At 50.4% G+C, this 21,131-nt stretch overlaps 1 protein-coding gene across 2 annotated transcripts in view; it reads left to right on the top strand.

Moving 5' to 3' along the window:
* The window catches only part of UNC13C (unc-13 homolog C), a 133,516-nt gene that overhangs the window by 88,779 nt on the left and 23,606 nt on the right, over window positions 1-21,131 (top strand). The window contains exons 17-24 of one of the 2 annotated variants that reach the window (XM_028705838.2): window positions 1,974-2,107; window positions 3,714-3,799; window positions 14,253-14,379; window positions 16,208-16,304; window positions 17,118-17,261; window positions 17,475-17,552; window positions 19,071-19,148; window positions 19,932-19,961. In XM_028705838.2, the coding sequence (XP_028561671.2) occupies window positions 1,974-2,107; window positions 3,714-3,799; window positions 14,253-14,379; window positions 16,208-16,304; window positions 17,118-17,261; window positions 17,475-17,552; window positions 19,071-19,148; window positions 19,932-19,961 (774 nt within the window). The remainder of the gene's footprint in view (window positions 1-1,973; window positions 2,108-3,713; window positions 3,800-14,252; window positions 14,380-16,207; window positions 16,305-17,117; window positions 17,262-17,474; window positions 17,553-19,070; window positions 19,149-19,931; window positions 19,962-21,131) is intronic. The other variant, XM_028705840.2, reaches the window with a different exon arrangement.

Here is a 21,131-nt window from a genome sequence, read left to right as displayed (position 1 = left end):
CGAAGAGAATCGCGGAACGGATTCTTTTCGTCTTGGGAGGCACCACTGTAGCTTGATTTGAGCAGTCCTTTTCATGTCTAACTTTGGGTACATCTGGAGCAATTAGAATCAGCATTACTCATGAGTAAGATGCAAACAAGGCCCATGTGTGTGAAATAAGGGAAGTGTGTGACCTGCTAAAGTTCCCCAAGAGCAAAGGTGGCAGCGGTGGCAGCAGCAGCAGCAGCAACAACAACAACAACAATAACAACATTGGGAGGTCTTTCAGCAGCACCAGAAATCCTGGCAGAACGTTCCTTCTGAGAACAATCAGGGCAGCATGAAAGGGTCTGTACCCAGAGACTCCACAGGGTCCCAGGGCTTCCCCATCTCTTTTCAGCTGACTTGCCCTTCAGTTTTCTTTTGCTGGTTTTAACATTTGTTACTTGCCATAAGTGCAGAGTAGCTGCAACCTTTGCCAGACAAAGAAGCTGGATTCCAAGCAGCTGGAGAAGGTCTGGAGAGCAGCAGCACTGGGTTTCAGATGCACACCCTGCTTTCCTTTTTCCAGGGAACACCCAAAATGGCTCACAGTATAAAGGAAAACAATCAATGCAACTGTATTGAAATAACAGCCCATGTGATTGCGCTCTCAGTAGTTCATCCGCTTTTCATGAGGCACTCCTGAAGTGATTTACACATATGAAACAATAGCATGTAAATTGCATTTCCATAACAACTTTTAAAAATAGTTATAATTTTTTAATTTACTTAAAAATTTAATTTTTGTAAAAACGATTTAAAACAACAGCACAGAGATAAAATCACAGGACAGGTGCTTGACTCTGGAATTTCCTCCTTTGCTCACTGGCTTTTTCCAGGGATGTTGTTACTGCGCTGTCCTCCTGTCCTTTTCTTGATCTGATTTGTGGTGTTTTCCTTTTTTGTTCTGCTGTCAAAGGCAGCCTTCAAGGGCATCTATCACTTTTAATCAAAAGCATCTTCTTGCCTGGCTCAGTCCATTTTAATGCTTTCTGTTCGGTGCGGCTGAGGCCTTGGCGATTAATAGCCCCTTAATGGCAGTGCTTGGCGCTGTGGGTTAAAGCCTCAGCGCCTAGGACTTGCCGATCGAAAGGTGGCGGTTCGAATCCCGCGGCGGGGTGCGCTCCCGTTGCTCGGTCCCAGCGCCTGCCAACCTAGCAGTTCGAAAGCACCCCCGGGTGCAAGTAGATAAATAGGGACCGCTTACTAGCGGGAAGGTAAACGGCGTTCCATGTGCTGCGCTGGCTCGCCAGAGCAGCGATGTCACACTGGCCACGTGACCCGGAAGTGTCTCCGGACAGCGCTGGCCCCCGGCCTCTTAAGTGAGATGGGCGCACAACCCTAGAGTCTGTCAAGACTGGCCCGTACGGGCAGGGGTACCTTTACCTTTACCTTAATGGCAGTGCTGGTTCCCAGGGGAAACCAGTAACTAAAATCCACCGTCACTGCCTGGAGGAGGCAGCAGTGGCCCAGCTGTGCCATAAGCTCCTGGCCTCAGCCGTTGCCGAACAGCTCCTTGCACCTCCAGCAGAGCTGCAGCCATCACTGGAATCAGCTTTGACTTCCAACCAGCTGCTTGGCTTGCACTTGCGTCTTCTAAGGGAGAGCTGTGCCTAGAGAGAGGGATGTCTGAGGAGTTGCTCTGCAGAGGATAATTGGGAGAGGCACTGCTCAGACCAACAACCATTGGCACCTCAGGCGGTCAGGGTGGGTGTGCGTGTGGCCAAGGAGGGCAGTGCAGTGCTCAGCCTGGGCTCTCTTGCCTTCCCAGAGGAGGCCTTTGTTGACTTCAGCAATCAGCAGATGCAAAGAGGCAGGCACTTCCAGCAATCCTGGGAAAGCCTGTTTTGCAGGGCTTTTTCTGCATCCTGCTTTTAGTGAAAGGGGGGGGGGGTACAGTGTTAATAGAAAAATAGAATGGACTCTTTCTCTTTTCCTTTTCCCGGTAACAGGGTAAAAAGCAAGATATTCCTCGGGAGGAACAGGGTCCAACTACTAAGAATCTGGATTTTTGGACGCAGCTCATTACCCTCATGGTTACCATCATTGATGAAGACAAGATGGCCTACACTCCTGTCTTGAACCAGTAAGAAGGGCGGGGGGAGTAGACAGACATTTCACAAGGCCTGCTGTGAGGTCACCCATAAAACACTGTTAGGAATAATCAGCAGAAGAAAAGATGTCTTTCCGCTGTAGCATTTTTGACACCTTTTTAAATGTTTTGTTCACATCTGTAGACCTTAGGATGCTTGACTTTCTGTGCCAGAGACCCTACTGTGCTGTATCCTTCCCCCCTCCAAAAAAAACAAATGGTCCCACTATAAATGGTCATTAAGGAAGGAAAGCAGTGCCACTAGTTCAGTAGACCAGCCACAGGAATTGTGGTTGCAGGTTGGCAACCCACAGCCCAGGAGTGGCCGCTGTGTGGAGTAGCCACAGCAGCCACCATTGTTAAAGTCAGGTGGCCCCGGATCAAGAGCTAGCCGGATACCACCTGCTGACAAAACCACCCTTCCTTATGCTGATGTCCTTTCGGGAGTCAGCGCTGCCCTGGCTGGGGATCTTCCCCACCTTTGCACTCCCCAGTCCCTGGGTATTAAGGTAAACAAACAAAGAGGATATTTTTAAAACGCCAAATTTGCACAGCACTCCTGAAAGCAAAATAATCCAGAAAAGCTTATCTAGCAGTGAGCTATGGAAAATGCATTAAGAGCTCATTTTTGCCCACCCCCCTGGAGCTGGCATTGCCCTGACAAGCCTTGCAAAATCCGGAGCTGAGCATCTTTGGGCAAGGTTGAGGGGCTGCTGATGGCCTGACCCCAGCACCCCGCTGAAGCTCACTAAGGACCCTTTCCTAACAGTTCTGGTTGCCAGAATTGAGCTTCCTTCTGGCTTAAAACCCTTCCTGCTTTCGTTGGGGGGCACCAGCCCCACTGCTGCCCCTCCAGCTTCTCCCTGAGCTCTATTTAAATAGGAGCCCTCCCCAAAAGAGGACATGCTCCTCCATGCAACCTCCAAATGAATACTGTACGGACTGTTGCCCACCCACAGTTCCAAGAGTTTCAGTCCTGCCATCCGAGTCCAGTGGGCCTTTATGGGCCCAGAGGTTCAGAGGAACGTCATAGAGCCTCCCTCCATCTCATCCATGGAAGGGATAGTTCTGTGCACACAAAGTGAAAGTGGACAGGTCTTCTTGCTTCACTTCTTACTTCCGTTATGTGTTTGTGGGGTGGGGGGACTGCCACTTCTTTAATCTATGTATATGATGGGAAGGCGGCCCTCTCAGTTGTGAAGTTTTCCCCATGTACAGGGCTGGTTTGCCCAGAGGAATGACCCCCTCCCCATGGACGTAGCCAGAATTTTTGTTGGGAGGCAAGTCTTTTTTTTAATGGGGGCAGGCCTCTTGCTGGGGGGGGGGGGGGAGAACCTCAGTTAGCTATGTATTTTTATTTAACTTTATTGATTTACAGGGAGCAGCTGCCCCTCCCTGCCCCCCCCACTCCCGTGACCCTTTCCCACGTACAGCGATTGCCATGGGGAAATCTAAGGGACAGTGCAAGCCAGGGGGGGGCACCACTATATTCCAACCCCTTCCCTTTGAGGGGTGTCTAGGGCTGAAGGGTGCCACCATGGCTCATGCCACCCTTGCCAGCAGGAGAACTGACGATGCCCCTCCGGTTGGTTTCTTCCAGGTTCCCTCAAGAGCTGAACATGGGCAAAGTCAGTTCAGAGATCATGTGGACCCTTTTTGCGCAGGACATGAAATACGCCTTGGAAGGTAGGGGTTGCAGATGCTCCCTAGCAGAGCAGGGGGCTATTTCTATGTGGAGCAGCAGGTGGAATTGCGGGGGGGGGGGGGGGTGTTCGCAAGATGGAATGACCCAGCAAAGAAAATGGTGCATTTAGTATTAACCAGTGTGGAGAACTGGCCGGTCAAAACATCTTCATCCCCAGCAGCATTTGCCAGTGTAATAAAAGTGGTGAGTCTTTAGAGTTCTCCACAAAGGAGCAACACAAGAGTAGAAAAAATTCTTCCTGGAGCATCACGGGTGCTTGACGAAATAAGTTTTTGGCTGTTCACACTACACGTGGCCACATGAATTGGATTTATGCACAGCTGAGAAGATGATTCCTTCCATCATTGTCCTCTGCTTTGAGAAGCCGGCCCTGCATCCCTTTCCAGGATTTGAACCATGGCAGCATCAGGAAGCCAGGGTGGAAGTCTCATAACCCTGATGGGGTGGGGAGCTGCTGCCACCTGTGAGACACACACACACACACACACACACACACACACACACACACACACCCCTGCTGGCCCGTTGGTGCCAAAAACATGGGGTGTCCTGGGTGGCCCCACGTCCTAGGACAGACTTGGCCACTGGCACATGAGCCTTGCCACACTCCAGAGGTGAAGGCAAATGAGTAAACAGAAGAGGTTTGGTTGCCGTGGTCACCCAGAAGGCCGGAAATCATAACAAGGGTTTGTGTGTGTGGACTGGGAACAACCCTTTGCCTTCCATCTGTCCAAAGCAAGATCACTGGGACACAGACTTCCCTTGGCCCAACACAAAGCGTGTTCTGAACCTCTTTTCCCTCCTGCCTGCTGTTAATCTTCCAGCGGAGAGCCTGGCAGGGATCCCTATGGGTTAACTAAGCAACCGCCAAGGGCTGCATGGCTGGCTTTTCCCCTGAAACGCTCGACTGAGTGAGCGTCAACATGAGGCAGCAACCCCCTCCCAGCTGCTGCACACGGAAAGGCACACAGGGGATAAAGAAAGGAGGACGTGGGCAGGATGGCAGAGGCAGTGGCAGAACCATGGTGGGAGGGTGGCTGGGGGCATCCAGACCAGAAATGACCACTTCTACGCATCTGGCTTTGATGAGAAATCAACTCACTTCACATTCAGAACGGCAGAAAATGGGTTCCCACTGAGCTGTTCAGCAGCAATATTTTCCTGCAGCTTGAGAGCTACCTTGATAAAAGCTACTTTTAAAGAGACAAGACTAAGAGCTTGGCTACAGGGCTGCGAAATGCAACAGCGTTAACCCAAGGGTACGTGACTGCTTGGGTTTTCAATTAATGTGGCTTGAGTGACCAAGTTGCTTTTTGGACCACAATTGCAATGCACTGCGGCCAGCAGAACTGTAGGGTGCTGGCGCTGGTGGGAATTATAGTCTAAAACATTGGGGGGCATAGGTGCCAACTCCCTGGGTGCCCAAGCACCAACAAAATTCCCCACGAAGGAGCCAGGCACCCACAAATTTCGGTGCCAGGGCCATGCACGCTGCATGGCAACCACGGTCATGGGTCCAAGTTGGCACTCCTGATTGGGCGGCGGGTTGGCATAGAATTAACTGAAATGCTCAGCATCTCTGCTAAGGATGCAAATTCTCTTTCCAGTGTCAGTGGCTGGAAAGCCCTGTCCTGCTCCATTCTCCCACTGCTGTGGCTTCTTGGTCCACTGACCCCCCACCCACCCCCTCCCCAAACCTTCTTCCCCTCCCTCACTTCCTGCTGTTGAGTGTCCTGATATCACCGCACAGGAGTGGTCAACACCAGGCAAGGGAGCTTGAACTTAGCCAGGGCTTCTCAAAAGTCAGTCCCCCAAGAGGGTAGGGTTCTCTTTGTAACCTCCCGAGACAAATAAGCCAAGGCACCCAGTGCTGCTTCAGAGCATTGTTAGTCCTAATTCTAATACTACTTGCTGAATGAAACTGATTGAGGGCAAATGAAATTTTAATGTGGAATAAAGGAAGGCATTGCAGCTACAGTATAAAGAAAGCAAGACTGGGATGGATGGGAAACATGCCTGGGGGAGGGCAGGGCAGCTCCCCTCCTGTATTTCTGCTCCATCCACCCTAGTGCTTCTGCCCAGCGATCCAATGATGTATGTGAAAGGTTATTATTTTGGGTAGACATGAATTGTCCATGATTCAGAGAGGAGCCACGTGGCCTCAGAAAGGCCCCACGCAGGGGTGCCATTGCTTTCTAACCTATTTTCTCCAACATGGTGGATTGTGCCACATTGTTATCTCCTGCTCTTAGCGGCGTAAGACCTTAATGCTGCTTTAGTCCAGAGAGCTGCTGATGTTCTGCCTGGCAACAGATGTTGCCCCAACAACACAACGCTTCCATGGCCACCTGACTTCACGAGGCTGGATCTGGGGATTAGGAGGAGGAGGAAGGTTGCCATCCTGGGGCTGCCTTGCTGCTGCTGCTGCAGCAGCCTCCTTAAGCAAGGGAGAGGGCATGTCTCTTTATGCGCAGCTGGGCTTCCTGTGCATTTCAAACTGGGGAAGTGGGGGGGGGGGAGAGGTAAGCTTAGCATTGCTTCACTGTTGCTGGACAAAAGCCCTTCAGCCTGCAGCTTGTGACCCCAATGCCTGAATGCTTTGCTGAATCAAAAAACGCCCTTCCCCAAACATCATATTTTTACATGGGGGAGCATTCAAACATTAGATTCCACCAGCAGCAACAGAGATTTCAATGAAGGCTGTTGAGCAGAAGCAGAAGCTTGCAAAAAAGAAGAAGAAGAAGTGCCCCCAGACTGTTGTGGTGAGGTCTCTGCCCCCAGCCCAGAGCCCTTCCCCGCTCCCTGCCCACTTTTGAAGAATGCTCTGGACCCAGCCACAGCCAGCCTTGCGCCCCTGTCTCTCCTGCTTCGAAGACTGCCCTAAGGAGCCCAGGGATCCCAGGCAATCCTTCTCCTCTCTCTGTCCCAACCAGCTGGCCATTGCTGGTGCCAAGAAGAGGCTGAGCCGGCCGGAACACCCCGTCCACCAATGCACTTGGGCAGCTCCTGTGGCTTTGTCACCAGAGATGACCACATGTTGAGTCCTGGCTGGTGGAGGCTACCAAAGGCCAGGCCAGGCCAGGCGCTTGAGCTGGGAAGCTCTGCACCCTTTGCCATCCTCTTCCCCTTCATAGAGATGCCTAGTTATTTTCAGCAAAGATATAAAACTTGGCAGCTTGTCACAATTGCTCTCTGGCCTTTGCTGCCATGCCCTGAGGGGACTGTTTCCAACAAAGCCTTTTGGAACCTGATGTGGGCAAAGCCAAGCCCCAACCGCACCAGAATACAGACTCCCTAGATCAGGGGTCAGCAAACTTTTTCAGCAGGGGGCCAGTTCACTGTCCCTCAGACCTTGTGGGGGGCCGGATTGTATGGGGGGGGAATGAATGAATTCCTATGCCCCACAAATAACCCAGAGATGCAGTTTAAATAAAAGGACACATTCTACTCATGTAAAAACACACTGATTCCCGGACCATCCACGGGCCGGATTTAGAAGGTGATTGGGCCGGATTTGGCCCCCGGGCCTTAGTTTGCCTACCCAAGTCCTAGATGAAGAATAAGAAGAGAAACGTGGACATCCATCGCAGGCGCAAAAGCAGCCTCCACTCTGCCACTGATTGCAGCCTGAGTGAGCCCTGCTTTGAGGCCTTGTGGCTTTGGGCCATCACCTCATTCTCTGTGCAGCCAGAGACAGTACCAGCGTCCGACAAACCGGCAGCCATTCCACTTTGCAAGGCTCAGGGAGGAAGGAAGGAGCCTTTGCAGGCCGGCTGCTCTGCATGGGTTTTGGCCATGGGTGAACTCCTTCATGGGTGTCTGGGCGATGGTCGCCTGCCTCCTTCTGCGCTCCAGAGTTGCACCATGAAGAGCCGGCGCTGGCAGAGAACAGCTGATCTACATCTGTGCCGTTTGTCTCTGCCTGTCGAGGCAGACAGGGAGTCATCATGATGATGAAGTGGGTCTCGTGTTCGCTTCGCAGCCAAGCCTGTTGCTAGAAGCCTGAGAGATGCTGCGTCCCTTGAGGAACATGTGCAAAAACATCCTGCTGGCAGTCATCGGGGTGAGGAGCCGGAAATATAATACGGGAAAGCAGAGTTTCTGCCTCTGTGCAGCCTTACCAAATGAAGAGGCGCTTAGGGCCCAAGAAACACCCACTCAGCTGCCCTGAGATGGTTGTGGCAGTTTGTCTGGATGTGGCATCTGAGATGGGTGTTTATCTCATTTGAGCCCAGGATGTGTCAGCGGATGGGAGCTAGTAAGTTCCACCCCACTCTGCCATTAGCCCTGGAGAATTCAGAGCAGCCCCCCCCCCCATTACAGACCAGAACTGGGGGAAGGGAAGACATACAAGAGATGCCATTTAAATACAAAATCTCTGAAGCAATAGGTAGGGGCGGATTTTGGTACCATGGCACCCTGAGCAAAGACAAAATTTGGCATCTTCCTAAATATTTCCTATTTTCACAATAATTCCTTTTTATACTGTTGCTTTTTAATGGATCTTCTCAGTAAGTTCCTATGTAAATATGGGTGTTGTTCTTGTTGTTGTTTTGCACCCCCTTGGCTTAAAGACCTGTGTGTGGGAAGTGCCCTAACTCTGGTGCTGCAATACAAACCAGCAGAAGATATTTCATTTTAGATACTTCCCTTCAAATCCCATCAGAATTGGAACTATTTTATTTGCTAGTAATTGAAGCACATGCTCGATTATTATTTTATTTTTATTTGTTTATATCCGACCTTTTCTACAACCAGCTCGAGGTGACATACATGGCTTTTTCCCTCCCTATTAAGTGGTGATTTGAATCCTGGTCTCTCAGGTCCTCATCAACACTGTTAACCACTACACAACACTGGCTTAGTCAGGGCTCTCCAGAATATCTGTGGCATTTCCATTATATTTCTAAGTGGAAGCAGGTACTCTTGTTTACACACATTTTCTGATATCCTTCCCAAAGTGACAGATTGTTTTTTGTTGGGTTTTTTTGGAACAAAAAAATGCCTCCTCTTTGAAGGAGGAAAACAGGCATAAATAAATAACGTTGGCACTAGAGAAGGGCAGAGGGAGTCTTGCCAGTCACCTTGAGAGTTTGGATGCAGATGGATTATGTCCTTGCGCTTTTCTTCCAGAAGACTTGAAGGCTTCTTTGGAGCTTGGTTGTCATGGAGACCTTCCAAGCCATTTGATGGAGGGACAATCCATTTGGCACTTGCCATGTTGTTGCTGGAAGCAGAGAATAAAAAACACTCCTTGCTGGCCAATTTCACACCTAGATAGGGGGCATCTTGCTGGGTGCCATCCAGCTCACAGTGAGGGGGTGTTGCAAATTATCCTGGCATGGGGGTGGGGGCAGGGAGAGCTTTTTAAGCCAAAGGACCACATTCCGTCTTGGTCAACCTTCCAAAGGCCGCATGCTAGTGGGGAACTGGGACGGAGACAAGCGCAGGTTAGGCCAAACACAGACTAGGCAGAGCAATGAATGTGACTCAAAACTTTGTACTGTAGGCTACATCCTGTCCACACAAAAGTTCTGGGGTTTCTGTACAAACACACACACACACACACTTCCAAGCAAGCAAGAGGCATTATCCTTGCCCACAGACGCATTCCAGACCAGCAAAATTACCCCAGGGTGTAGCCTACGGAGAGCTTTGAGGGCCAAATACTCTCAAAGAGAAGACAGAAGAGAGCGTTCATGGGGCGGGGGCCTGAGGTTCCCCCTTCCCTGAACTTGAATTGCTCATTTGTGCCCCTGTGTTGTTCATAAGGGGCAGTGGAAGGAGCTCAGCTCTCCTGCCCTGATCAAGAGAAGCTTGAGGAGGTTCCAACTGTGTGGCAGCCCCAGCCGGGAGAACTACAACAGGCTCAAACTTGGGAAGCTCTTTCACCAGGGAGTCCCCAGTGGCTCTCTCGGTCAGCAGGCTCCTCTCTCACAGGTGTGTCCTGCACAACCTAAAAATTGCCACTGCCTGCTTTTTCTTAGGACAGATGGGGTCCAAAGCCTCTTTCAGGCAGTGGGTGGGTCAAGGCATAGCTGGGAGGCTGCAGAACATTAACTTCCAGTGCTGGGACCATTTAGCGGAATGCAGAGAGTGGCTGCCGGCAGAACCTGCTCATAGAATTGTAGAGATGGAGGGGACCTCCGGGGTCATCTGGTCTAACCCCCTGAAATTCAGGAATCTTTTACCCAATGTGACTCTCATGCTCCACTGACTGAGCTATCCCAGGTCTTCCTTGGGCCGCTGCCACCAGACAACACTCAGGCCTCATCCCTGTCCTGTGACTGTTAAACCTAAGTGGTAGGAAGGGAACAGCTGGGAGGGAGAACGAAAGAGTCCTTTGAGCATAAACAAGGACCTCCTCCACAAGCGAAGCTACTGCTGGAGCTGTGCCCACCTATCTTGGCCAGGGTGCTTTTGAACAAGGCTGGTATGTTTAATTGGCTGTAGTTGGCACCAATATTTTGTTCTGGCAGAGCAATGCAGTTTTGCATAATGTGAAGGCTGCAGAGGAGATAGACATACCCATGCGCCTGGCTCCAAAGGTTTTGCAGGATGTGCCCCCTGTGCCTTCTGCCAGGGTCTTGAGTTTGGCTCAGGAAAGGGGCCTTCCAACTGGACCCCTGTCCCTGAGGCCAAAAAAGAGACCAAGGCCAGCCATGGAGGGTTCTTGTCGCCTGTTGCACCACTTGTGAGTGCAAGATCAGCTGAGGAGGAGGCAATGGTTGCCCTCAAGCGAGCGTCCCATTATGGGCCACTGTGGGAGAACTGGAGGCTGTATGAGCTCAATGTTAGAATTCCTGCTCCGTGATTGCAGTCATGGGATTGCTGTCTTTCGCATGGCGGTGTATGTTATGACTCCACAAAGTGGGATGTGATGGAGACAGGATGTTTGTTTTACTGTGTTCCGTTTAAGTAGGACTATTGCTTTTTGTTCTTTCTCTCTTTGCTGTCTGATGCTAGGGAGAGAGGGAGCCGTGTTGCAGTTCTCCGTGTGTTTTTATATGTAAATAAAATAGATTAGCCAAAATGCTGAGTTGCTGAGTTCTGTTACGCAAACGGTGAACACTCTGTGTATCCCTAAGTGTGCCAATGTGTGTTGGCATCGGTCGTTATGATGTTCGGGCAGAAAAAAGCTTTTGAAGCTCCCGAACAAATGACCAGGAGGGAGAGAACATGCCAGTGGGGCATGTGTCTCTGCCAGGGTCCTACTTGAGAGTAGGACAAGCTCCTTACACTCCCCCCCCCCCCGGTCCAGCAAGGCTCTCCTCTTGCTCTTCCATTCATTTACTGCATTTAACCATATTAGCAGTGATGGAAGGTGGTTCAACTGTTGCAATACAATTAACAACAACAACAACACCCCACTGATCTGGCTGGGTTGCCCCAGCTACTCTGGTCAGCTTCCAACACATATAAAAAGGTAAAGGTAAAGGTACCCCTGCCCGTACGGGCCAGTCTTGACAGACTCTGGGGTTGTGCACCCATCTCACTCAAGAGGCCGGGAGCCAGCGCTGTCCGGAGACACTTCCGGGTCACGTGGCCAGCGTGACAAAGCTGCATCTGGCGAGCCAGCGCAGCACACGGAAACGCCGTTTACCTTCCCGCCAGAGCGGTCCCTATTTATCTACTTGCACCCGAGGGTGCTTTCGAACTGCTAGGTTGGCAGGCGCTGGGACCGAGCAGCGGGAGCGCACCCCGCTGCGGGGATTCGAACCGCCGACCTTTCGATCGGCAAGCCCTAGGCGCTGAGGCTTTTACCCACAGTGCCACCCGCGTCCCTCCAACACATATAAAAACATACAAAAATATCAAATATTAAAAACTTCCGAATACTTCCCAATAAATAAATATCCTGCAGTTTATTTTTATTGTCAGCTATGCAGCCATTTACCAGGACAGAAATTGGACCGGCCGTTCCTAGCTACGTACCTTGGTAGGAAAATGGATTTGGCTCGTAAATAAGTTTGCAGTGCAAGAACTTCACCCAGATCTTTCCCCAAGGAAAAATGTGGGTGGCTGTTGACTTGGAACTGTATGTGCCGTGTTTCTCCTGAAGCAATTGTTAACAAAGTTTGCCACTCTTAATTAGAACTTCAGCCTGCAGGTCTGCAAAGGACAAAATTGCTGGAGAAAAAAAGTCGATCCAAAAGGACAGAGCTGTTTTGGAAGTGAGAAATTGAACCGCCTGGACATCTGTCTTCATCAAGCAGAGCTTTTGGCATCTCACTACCTGAATTGAAAAAGCTTCTCTGGAAATGAGCAATAGGAGCATTGTACACACACACACACACCAAATGAAATGCACCTTCTGGAGGAAAACCAACACATTAGCAACCACACCACACACCTTATTTACATACGGATTGCATTAGGGGCACAGATCCTCTATCATCATTTGCAAGGTGACACCTTTTGAAAGTGATCTGAGTTCTAGTGGGCCCCATCCAAAGAGCTGCACGGCACCACCCTCCTGTTCCTTCTTTCCTGGAAGCAGCCTTGATGGAGTGGCGAAGAAGAAGAAGAAGAAGAAGAAGAAGAGGAAGAGGAGGAGGAGGAGGAGGAGTTTGGATTTGATATCCAGCTTTATCACTACCCAAAGGAGTCTCAAGGCGGCTAACAATCTCCTTTCCCTTCCTCCCCCACAAAAAACACTCTGTGAGGTGAGTGGGGCTGAGAGACTTCAAAGAAGTATGACTGGCCCAAGGTCACCCAGAAGCTGCATGTGGAGGAGCGGGGATGCGAACCCGGTTCCCCAGATTACGACTCTACCACTCTTAAGCACTACACCACACTGGCTCTCAGTGTGAGGCAGGACCTGAGCACAGGAGATGCTTGCATTGATGGGATCAAGCTGAACAGAGCCTCTTCAGATGCACCAGCAAGCACATAGGCTGACTCAAAGGTCACTCTTGCCACTGCCCCGCCCACTGGCCCAGGGAAAAACAAATCTTGCATGGCAAGTCTCTTACGAGCAGGCAAGTGGGGCCACTCAGAGCTGAGTCGGCATTTACTTGCAGGGTATGGTTTGGTTTCTAGACCCTCCCCCAGAGTCCAAGGGGCTCAGGACCAAGAGCACAGGGCTTATCCACACTTCTCCATGCCTAGAAAGCTCGAGTCCAAACTATTTTCTGCTTGACGCATGCTTTCTTGGTACAGGTCCGAGGGGTTTTCCCCTTGTCCCATTGCTTTCCCCCGGAAAACCTACTCTTCAGCTCTAAACTGGAACCAACAGCAATCCATAGCAAACCCGAATTGCTGCTTGCTCCAATTGAATGCTAAAGAGCAGTTCTCCCTGGGGGGAAACAGCAGGGCAAGAGGAATAAGCCAAGTGTCACAGATGCTTTAGTTGAGATTCCTGCACTGCAGGGGGTTGGACTAGACCCTCAGGGTATCTTCCAACTCTATTCTATGAATCTTAATCCACAGCACAGTAAAGCAGGCCCATTGCAGCCAGCTCAGATCTTGCAGCTCTTATGAGAAAGATTCAGCCTGAGGCTTTGGTGAGTCTCCAGGGTGGACTCAGGGAGTCCATAAGAAGGCCTCTCTTGGTGACCTTGTGGCACATGCCAGACACTCACAGGTTTCTCTCCACTCTCCTGAGCTTAAGCAGGCTGCCCGTCAGAGACGGAGACCTCTTGACAGCTGCCTGGGCCCTCTGGCATTGACTTGGCTCACTTACTTGAGTCCTCTCTGGCTGTTGGGAATATAGGAAGCTGCCTTATCCCGAGTCAGGCAATTGGTTCTTCTAGCTCAGTATGGCCTACACTGGCTGGCAGCAGTGGCTCTCCAGACCCTCCCTCTCTCATCCTTGCCTATAGATGCCATTGAGGATTGAACCTGAGGAATTTTGCACACAAGGTATATCTGCCTTCAGCCCTTCTCGTGGGAGGCACAGCCCATCTCTGCAGTGGGTCTGCTTTTTCCATGAGGTCCAACGCTCTGTGACTCTCTTTCCTTAACTGTTTCAGTCCTGTGACTCACTTGTGGGTTTTGTACCACCTTACATCAGCGGTAGGCAACCTAAGGCCCATGGGCCGGATGCGGCCCAATCGCCTTCTCAACCCAGCCTACAGACGGTCCGGGAATCAGCGTGTTTTTACATGAGTAGAATGTGTCCTTTTATTTAACATGCATCTCTGGGTTATTTGTGGGGCATAGGAATTTGTTCATATTTTTTGTCAAAATATAGTCTGGCCCACCACATGGTCTGAGGGACGGTGGACCGGCCCATGGCTGGAAAAGGTTGCTGACCCCTGCCTTAGATCAATGAGCACAAAGCAATTCTGAAACCTAAGCAGATCTCAGGTGTTAAAAGGCCATTAGGATTTATTTTGCTGGGTCTAAAATGTGCACGGCGACTCTGTAATTTTATTTACAGCTGGAACTTTATTAAATATGTTATTTTTATTTTTCTGTGTTCCATTACAGAGCATGAAAAGCAACGGTTATGCAAGAGCACAGATTATATGAATTTGCACTTCAAAGTGAAATGGTTTTATAATGAATATGTGCGCGAACTCCCCACGTTCAGAGATGCAGTGCCTGAATACTCTCTGTAAGTAGGGGGGGGATAGTTGGGGGGAGGAAGAACATTCTGGAGCTTTTATTCTGCTTGTTGGGCTCGGTTTTCTTTAAATATTCATCCGGCACATCCTTTAAACCGGAGTCCATTTGTGTTAAGGTGCACTTAGAACTTTAAAAGACTCTAAATGTCTTTCCCCTGACTTCTTTATTTCTCAGTGAACCTTTTGCAGAGAAAAGGCAATCAGTTTCTCAGGAAGGGGCTTTTCAGCAATTATACTTAAAACCTCTTGCAGGCATCAGAATATTAATGGGGGAGTGGGGAGACACAAGGCTGGAAGAAGCTCCAGACGGGCTCTGGGTGGCTCCTCCCAGGATGAAGGCAACACCTGCTGCTGCCGCTGCCGCCCTCCTGCCCGGAGGCTTTTGCCCACATCATGCAGACTGCATGGCACCCCCTTGGAGGAGTGTGGAGGCCGTGGCAATTCTGGAAATTATTCAGCCTGGAGGAGAGAGCTATTGATGGCTGCTAGCTGGGATGGCTATGCTTGCTTCTGGATACCAGTTGCTGGAAGGGAGTGAAAAGTGCTCTTGTGCTCAAATCCCCCTTGCTGGTTTCCCTTGGCATCTGGTTGGTCACCCTGAGAACAGGATGCTGGACTAGATGGGCCATTGGCCTGATCCAGCAGGCCCGGGACTGGTTTTTCCTTTCCTTTCCATTCATTCAGCATTCCCCCCCCCCTGCACACACACACACACACACTCAGCTGCATGCCATATTTGTTGTGTTGCTTCTTGGAATTCCAGGTGTGGTGCACTGGTTTGACATCATCTGATAGGAAGTGCCTACAGAGGGTGGTGAATACAACACAAGATATTATGGGCTGTCCTGTGAATCCGCTGGGTGAAATAGCAGAAGAACTATTTCCTCAGGAGTGTGAGGAAAATTCTCAGGGATGATTCACACCCTGGCCGGCACTTTCTTGACCTCCTGCCCTCAGGCAGAAGATTTAGAAGCATGATTAGTCGCACCAACAGGGTAAAGAACAGCTTCTATCCATGGGCTGTTAGGCTGCTGAATGAAAAGATAACAACAGGGCAACTGACTTTCGAGTTTGGTGGGTATGCGTCAGTAAACGAGGGGAATTAAGACTAAGAGAGCTGAGTGGGGGGGGTGCTCGTGTAATCTCACTGTATACAAGTTGTACAAGTGACAATAAAGTACAGTGGTACCTCGGGTTACATGCGCTTCAGGTTACAGATGCTTCAGGTTCCAGACTCCACTAACCCAGAAATAGTGCTTCAGGTTGAGAACCTTGATTCAGGATGAGAACAGAAATCGTGCTCCGGCGGTGCGGCAGCAGCAGGAGGCCCCCTTAGCTAAAGTGGTGCTTCAGGTTGAGAACAGTTTCAGGTTAAGTACGGACCTCCGGAATGAATTAAGTACTTAACCCGAGGTACCACTGTATTTCAATTTCAATTTCTCCCTTATAAAAGCTGCCACTCTTTCTCTGCTCTCCTGCAAAATGTGGAATCCTGTTTGGGCCAGGGCGGGTGGAGAGCTGAGGCTGGGAATCAAGGCAGGCCAAAAGACCCCACCCTCTCCAGTCTGACAGTTTAGTCATAATGCAGCCCTTTATCCCCCTAACCTTGGAATCCCCCAACTGTGGATGCCACAATACTGCAGCAAGGGGAGTTTCAGGGCTGCAGGGCTGAGGGTTGCCTTGAGCCACTTCCAAGGCACCATATCCTTTGCGTCAAGGCCGCTTCACTCTGCGCACGTTCAGGCACAAGGAGGAACCTGTGTTGACTGTCTGAAAAACAAGAATGTGGGTGAAGCAGCCGCCTTCCTTTCTCCCTAGGTGGTTTGAGCCTTTTGTCATGCAGTGGCTGGATGAGAACGAGGACGTCTCCATGGAGTTTCTTCACGGTGCGCTGGGAAGAGACAAGAAGGACGGGGTGAGCAGAGCTGTGAAGTGGGGGAGGCCCTGAGGCAGGGGGCACTTTGGGTGATGGGGCGGTGGTCCTGAGGCCCACTCACTCAATCCACAGCAGCCTAGAGCCGAGAGGTTTCTTGACATATAACGTGGCGCCTGAGGTAAATAAATGCACACCTGCACTTCCTGTTGCACAGCAAACATGGATTATTGCCTTTCCCTGTTCCTCTCTTATTCCCCCAGCATGGAGAGATGGAGAGTGGCTTGTTTTGCTAGGCGAAAACAAGAGGAGGAGGAATTTTTTATTGGACAAAAATGCCCCTTTCATTGATTTGCTGTGACAGCATTTGCAATCCTATCCAGAGAGCTATAATTAAGGCAGTAGCTGTAGCCAGGCATTATCCTGTAAAAAGGGCATCTTTCTGCAGAAGCAGCAGAGGGAATCATGGCCAGGAACTGCCCACCCCACCCCCACCGCCGCGAGTGAGGAGAAAGATCTGTGTTTGCCGCCACAGAGCGTAGCAGCCTCAACGCAGCACTGAATGCAAACCTTACACGACCCTATTGCTGCTTTATGACCTATTTAGATGGCAGATTTTCCAAAGCCCCATTCTTTCAAATGTGGGCTGCTCAGTCTGTGCTGCACTCCTGGTGTGCTCAGCTGAGGAACCATGGCTGGTGCTGCTGTGGCTGTTTGGGGGTGGAGGGGTTCACTTTCTGGAGAAAAGTGGAAAGAATGAATGGGCTGAGAAGAAGAGCCTCCAGCCAGGAAGCCACACACCCGGCACAAGCGTCCTTTAACGGTGTGTCCTTGTGTGTTGTGGTGTCTGTGTAGTTCCAGCGAACATCGGACCATGCCCTTTTCTCCTGCTCCGTGGTGGACGTCTTCACGCAGCTTAACCAGAGTTTTGAGATCATAAAGAAGCTGGAGTGCCCAAATCCAGAAGCTCTCTCTCATCTCATGAGAAGGTTTTCTAAGGTAGATTTGCATCCTCTGAGCAGCTTGGGGTTTGTGAGGGACCACAAAGTGGTCTGGACCAAGTGGCAGGGAGCTTAATTCCTTGGCCAGGGGGTCTGGAATGAGGTTTGGCTCTTCTGCTCCAAGGACTCAAGCCCCCCCCCCCCCCCGTGGAGTTGCCACAGTAATGTGCCACTGACTGCTGCTCCTTTGTGTGTGTGCTTTTCCCCCCAGACGATCCATAAAGTGCTTGTTCAGTACTCTGTAATTATTACAAATGATTTCAGCTCTTATTGCGATAAAGAAAATTTGGTGAGTGAAATTTAATTTCTTCTTAACGTGCTGCCCTACGATCCCGGCAGGTTGGGGTGAAACAGGTTCTGTGTGGAGGGCGGCGCACGATCTCTTAGGGGAGAGGCTGGCCAGGTGTAGGGCAGGTGGCTTCCTGTCCTTGGGGAGGCTGGGTCAGCGGCTCCTTCCAGGGACCAGATGAGAGAGAGCCATGACTCATTAGCTTTTCCTAATTAGCAGGCCCATGCAGCAGCTCTGGGGAAGGGGTGCTCTGGGAGAGGCAATTGAGCCTTTCCCCAATTGTCTTCATGAAGCTGCTTTTAACCACAGATTGGGTGGGGAGGGGGGTAATATAGATGTCACACTTTTATAGATGCTGCCTCCCTCCACCCCCACCCCTATCTCCAAGAACAAGTAGCAGCTTCAGGGAAACGATCCAGATGAATGAGAGGAAAGGGTTATAAGACCCTCTTCCCTGATCTCCAGAGCTGCTTTAGGCCAGGGCAGATTCTCTGTCCCTTCTCAGGACTGTCGTGCCAGCCAGTGTCGCTTAATGGACGGAGTTCTAGCCTGGGACTGTGGAGGCCCAGGCTGCAGTCTGCACTGTCAGCCATGAAGGGGCTTTGGAGCAGTCACTTTCAGCCTGCCCCACCTCGTAGCATTGTTGTGATGGCTATGTACACCCATGTACACCACCCTGAACTTTTTGGAACAATATAGAGAAGTGGTAAATCAATAAAAGGATAGCAGTCGTTGTAGTAGTAAATTTCTATACAGTGGTACCTCGGGCTACAGACACTTCAGGTTACAGACTCCGCTAACCCAGAAATAGTACCTCGGGTTAAGAACTTTGCTTCAGGATGAGAACAGAAATCGCGCAGCGACAGCGGGAGGCCCCATTAGCTAAAGTGGTACCTCAGGTTAAGAACAGTTTCAGGTTATGAACGGACCTCCAGAACGAATTAAGTTCTTAACCCGAGGTACCACTGTAGTGCCCTTCATCCATAGATCTCAGGGCACTTCACTGTAAAAATACAATATAAAATTATTATTATTATTATTATTATTATTATTATTATTATTATTATTCACTTTATTTGCATTATTATTAGCATTATTAGCATTAACATTCCACCTTTTCCTCCAAGACGCTCAAGGTGGTGTACATAGCTCTCATTTAAGCCACACAACAGTCCTGTGAGGTAGGTTCAGCTGAGAGGCTGGCCCAAAGTCACCCAGAGAGTTTCATGGCTGAGTGGGGATTCAGATCCTGGTCGCCCAACACTCCAACCACTACACCAAATGACCACAAAATACATAAACATAAAAACAAACCCCAAAATAAACAGGGGAGGGGGCCTCTCTTTCTTCAGCACCTTGGGCTGGGGGTAGAGGCAGGGTCACCCCTCAAGCCCCAAGATGCCGTCCAAAACCCTCCTCCTCCATTAGGGCTGCCTGGCCAGTCTTGGCACTGTTTTGGGGCCGGATCACAGCTCCTGGTAGAGTTAAATAAATCCATGCCGTGTCTTTCCTTCATAGCCCTGTATCTTGATGAACAACATCCAGCAACTGCGAGTTCTGCTCGAGAAGATGTTTGAAGCCATGGGGGGCAAAGAGGTGAGTTGCCGTGGCTTGTGTGCTTTGACCCTTGAGCTCTGCCAAGAGAAACAAAATATGAAGGAGGTTTAGGCTGCTTCAGGCATCCGTAGGCCCGTCTGAGGTGCCTGCACCTTGTTCCGGTCCTGCTTTTGATTGACAGGTGTCTGCAGAGCCACCAACTGTGTTCCGTGACTGCCTCCCTAGCCTAGGAGCTTAGAAAGGCCGCTCTGCCCTGCCATCCCAGGAGAGGAAATTATGTGGACAGGAAACCCTCCCGATTTGGCACAGTCTTCCTGCTATGGGAGCACATTTGTTCCCTACGTTTTGTTGAGATTTCCCCTTTTTGCAACCAAAGTGAGTTAAGCCAGGGAACAAAGAATATGTCCTGTGCTTTTTCAAAAAAAAAAGGAGACAGCCCGCACAAAGTCTGCGTTGGACTTGCTGGTTTTTCCATCTGCCATTGGCTCATCCTCTCTTTTTGGGGGACAGGGCTTGAGACATTTGAGCGGGGAGAGAAAGCCACGTCCTTGGATAGGCCGTTATCTGTGGTGTGCGGCTGGCACTGCCCACTATGTGTTCCCTTCTGGTCTCCTGCCTCCTCCTGGCACCTCTTCCTCCTTATGGCTCCTGCTAGGCCATCTTGTGACTCCATTTGGTGATGTGTCTGTTTCCAGCTGGGCTGGTGGTTTGCTTTCTGTGGGCAGGTGGGGAGTGGAAGGGGAGTCAGGGGTGCCCACTGCTTGTCTGTAATCTGTCGTCCTGTCTTTGTCCAATACCTTTAACTTGCCATTCCATGAACAGAAGCAAGAAGGAGAGCGGTTCTCTTTTGAGGTTTGTGATAGTAAGCGCACCTTCTCTTATTCCTCCTCCTCCTCCTCTTCCTCCTCCTCCTCCTCTTCCTCCTCTTCCTCCTTCTCCTCCTCCTTGGGCGGCTCAGAGCCCTTGCACTACTGAGGTGCTATGTGTCTGTTCTTCAGCGACAAATCCTAAGTCACCAGAAAGATTGGAGTCCAGATCTTTCAGTGGACAAACGGATGGCTTCTTTTTTAGAATGCAAAGGCCATGAAGACTTGCTGGAGGGGGGGACGACTGTTTGCTTTAAAGACAAACAAACAAACAAAGAAACAAAGAAACAAAAGGGCAATGCGGCTGCAAACTAAAGCACTGGGGTTTAAGCTGATTTAATTCATTTGAAAGCAACTGGATAAATGAACAGACTTGGATGTCACGCCTGGGCGGGAGCGGAAGAAGAGGGCATCAGACAGCTTCACTGCAGGGGCTGTTTTGGATATCACAAATTAAAGTCCCAGTTGAGAAAGGAAGGAGGGAGGGAAGGAAAGATGTGGCCAAGAGGCACATTTTTCTAATGCTGGGAGGGAGGAGGGCAAGGCACACTTGCGCACGCACACACACTGGACCGCCTGAGTGAATTGAAAACTTCCAAGCCACCAGCAATGGCCACAATCAAGCACACATTCACCTGCTTTTAAGCCCTGCAGATTTAGAGAATCCACATTTTGCTCTGCACTAAGTTGCAGCCTACGTTTCTACATCAAGCTCTTGCTTAGCTTCCCCTCCTCTCTTCCTCCTTATGGCAAGAAGAAGAAGAATAAGAAGAAGAAGAAGAAGAAGAAGAAGAAGAAGAAGAAGAAGAAGAAGAAGAAGAAGAAGAGTGCTCATGTTTTCCCCATCTTACCTCTCAGCAACTGAGGCTGGAGAAAGCCTCCTTCCATCTCAGCAGAAGCTCCCAAAGGCTGCCCCATTCAGTTCCATGGGGGGAAAGCTGAGCGGAGCTTTCTTCTTCTGTGAAAGGAAAGGGTCAGGCTCAGTGTGTGGGAGCTCTGTTTTGTTCTGTTTTCTTACTAAAGGGCATGCAGACTGGGCAAGCAGCAGGCCCAGCACCCGCCCAAGGATCCGTGGCAGAGGCACAATGCAAATGCCTCTGCCTCCTCCCCCCACCCCAGGCCAGCCCTCCATGAAATCGACAGCCGGCCTCTTCTC

This window comes from Podarcis muralis, chromosome 14 (assembly GCF_964188315.1).
Source record: "Podarcis muralis chromosome 14, rPodMur119.hap1.1, whole genome shotgun sequence".
Lineage (NCBI taxonomy): Eukaryota > Metazoa > Chordata > Lepidosauria > Squamata > Lacertidae > Podarcis > Podarcis muralis.
Note: the sequence above shows the minus strand (reverse complement) of the source record. Positions and strands in the feature narration are given on the sequence as shown.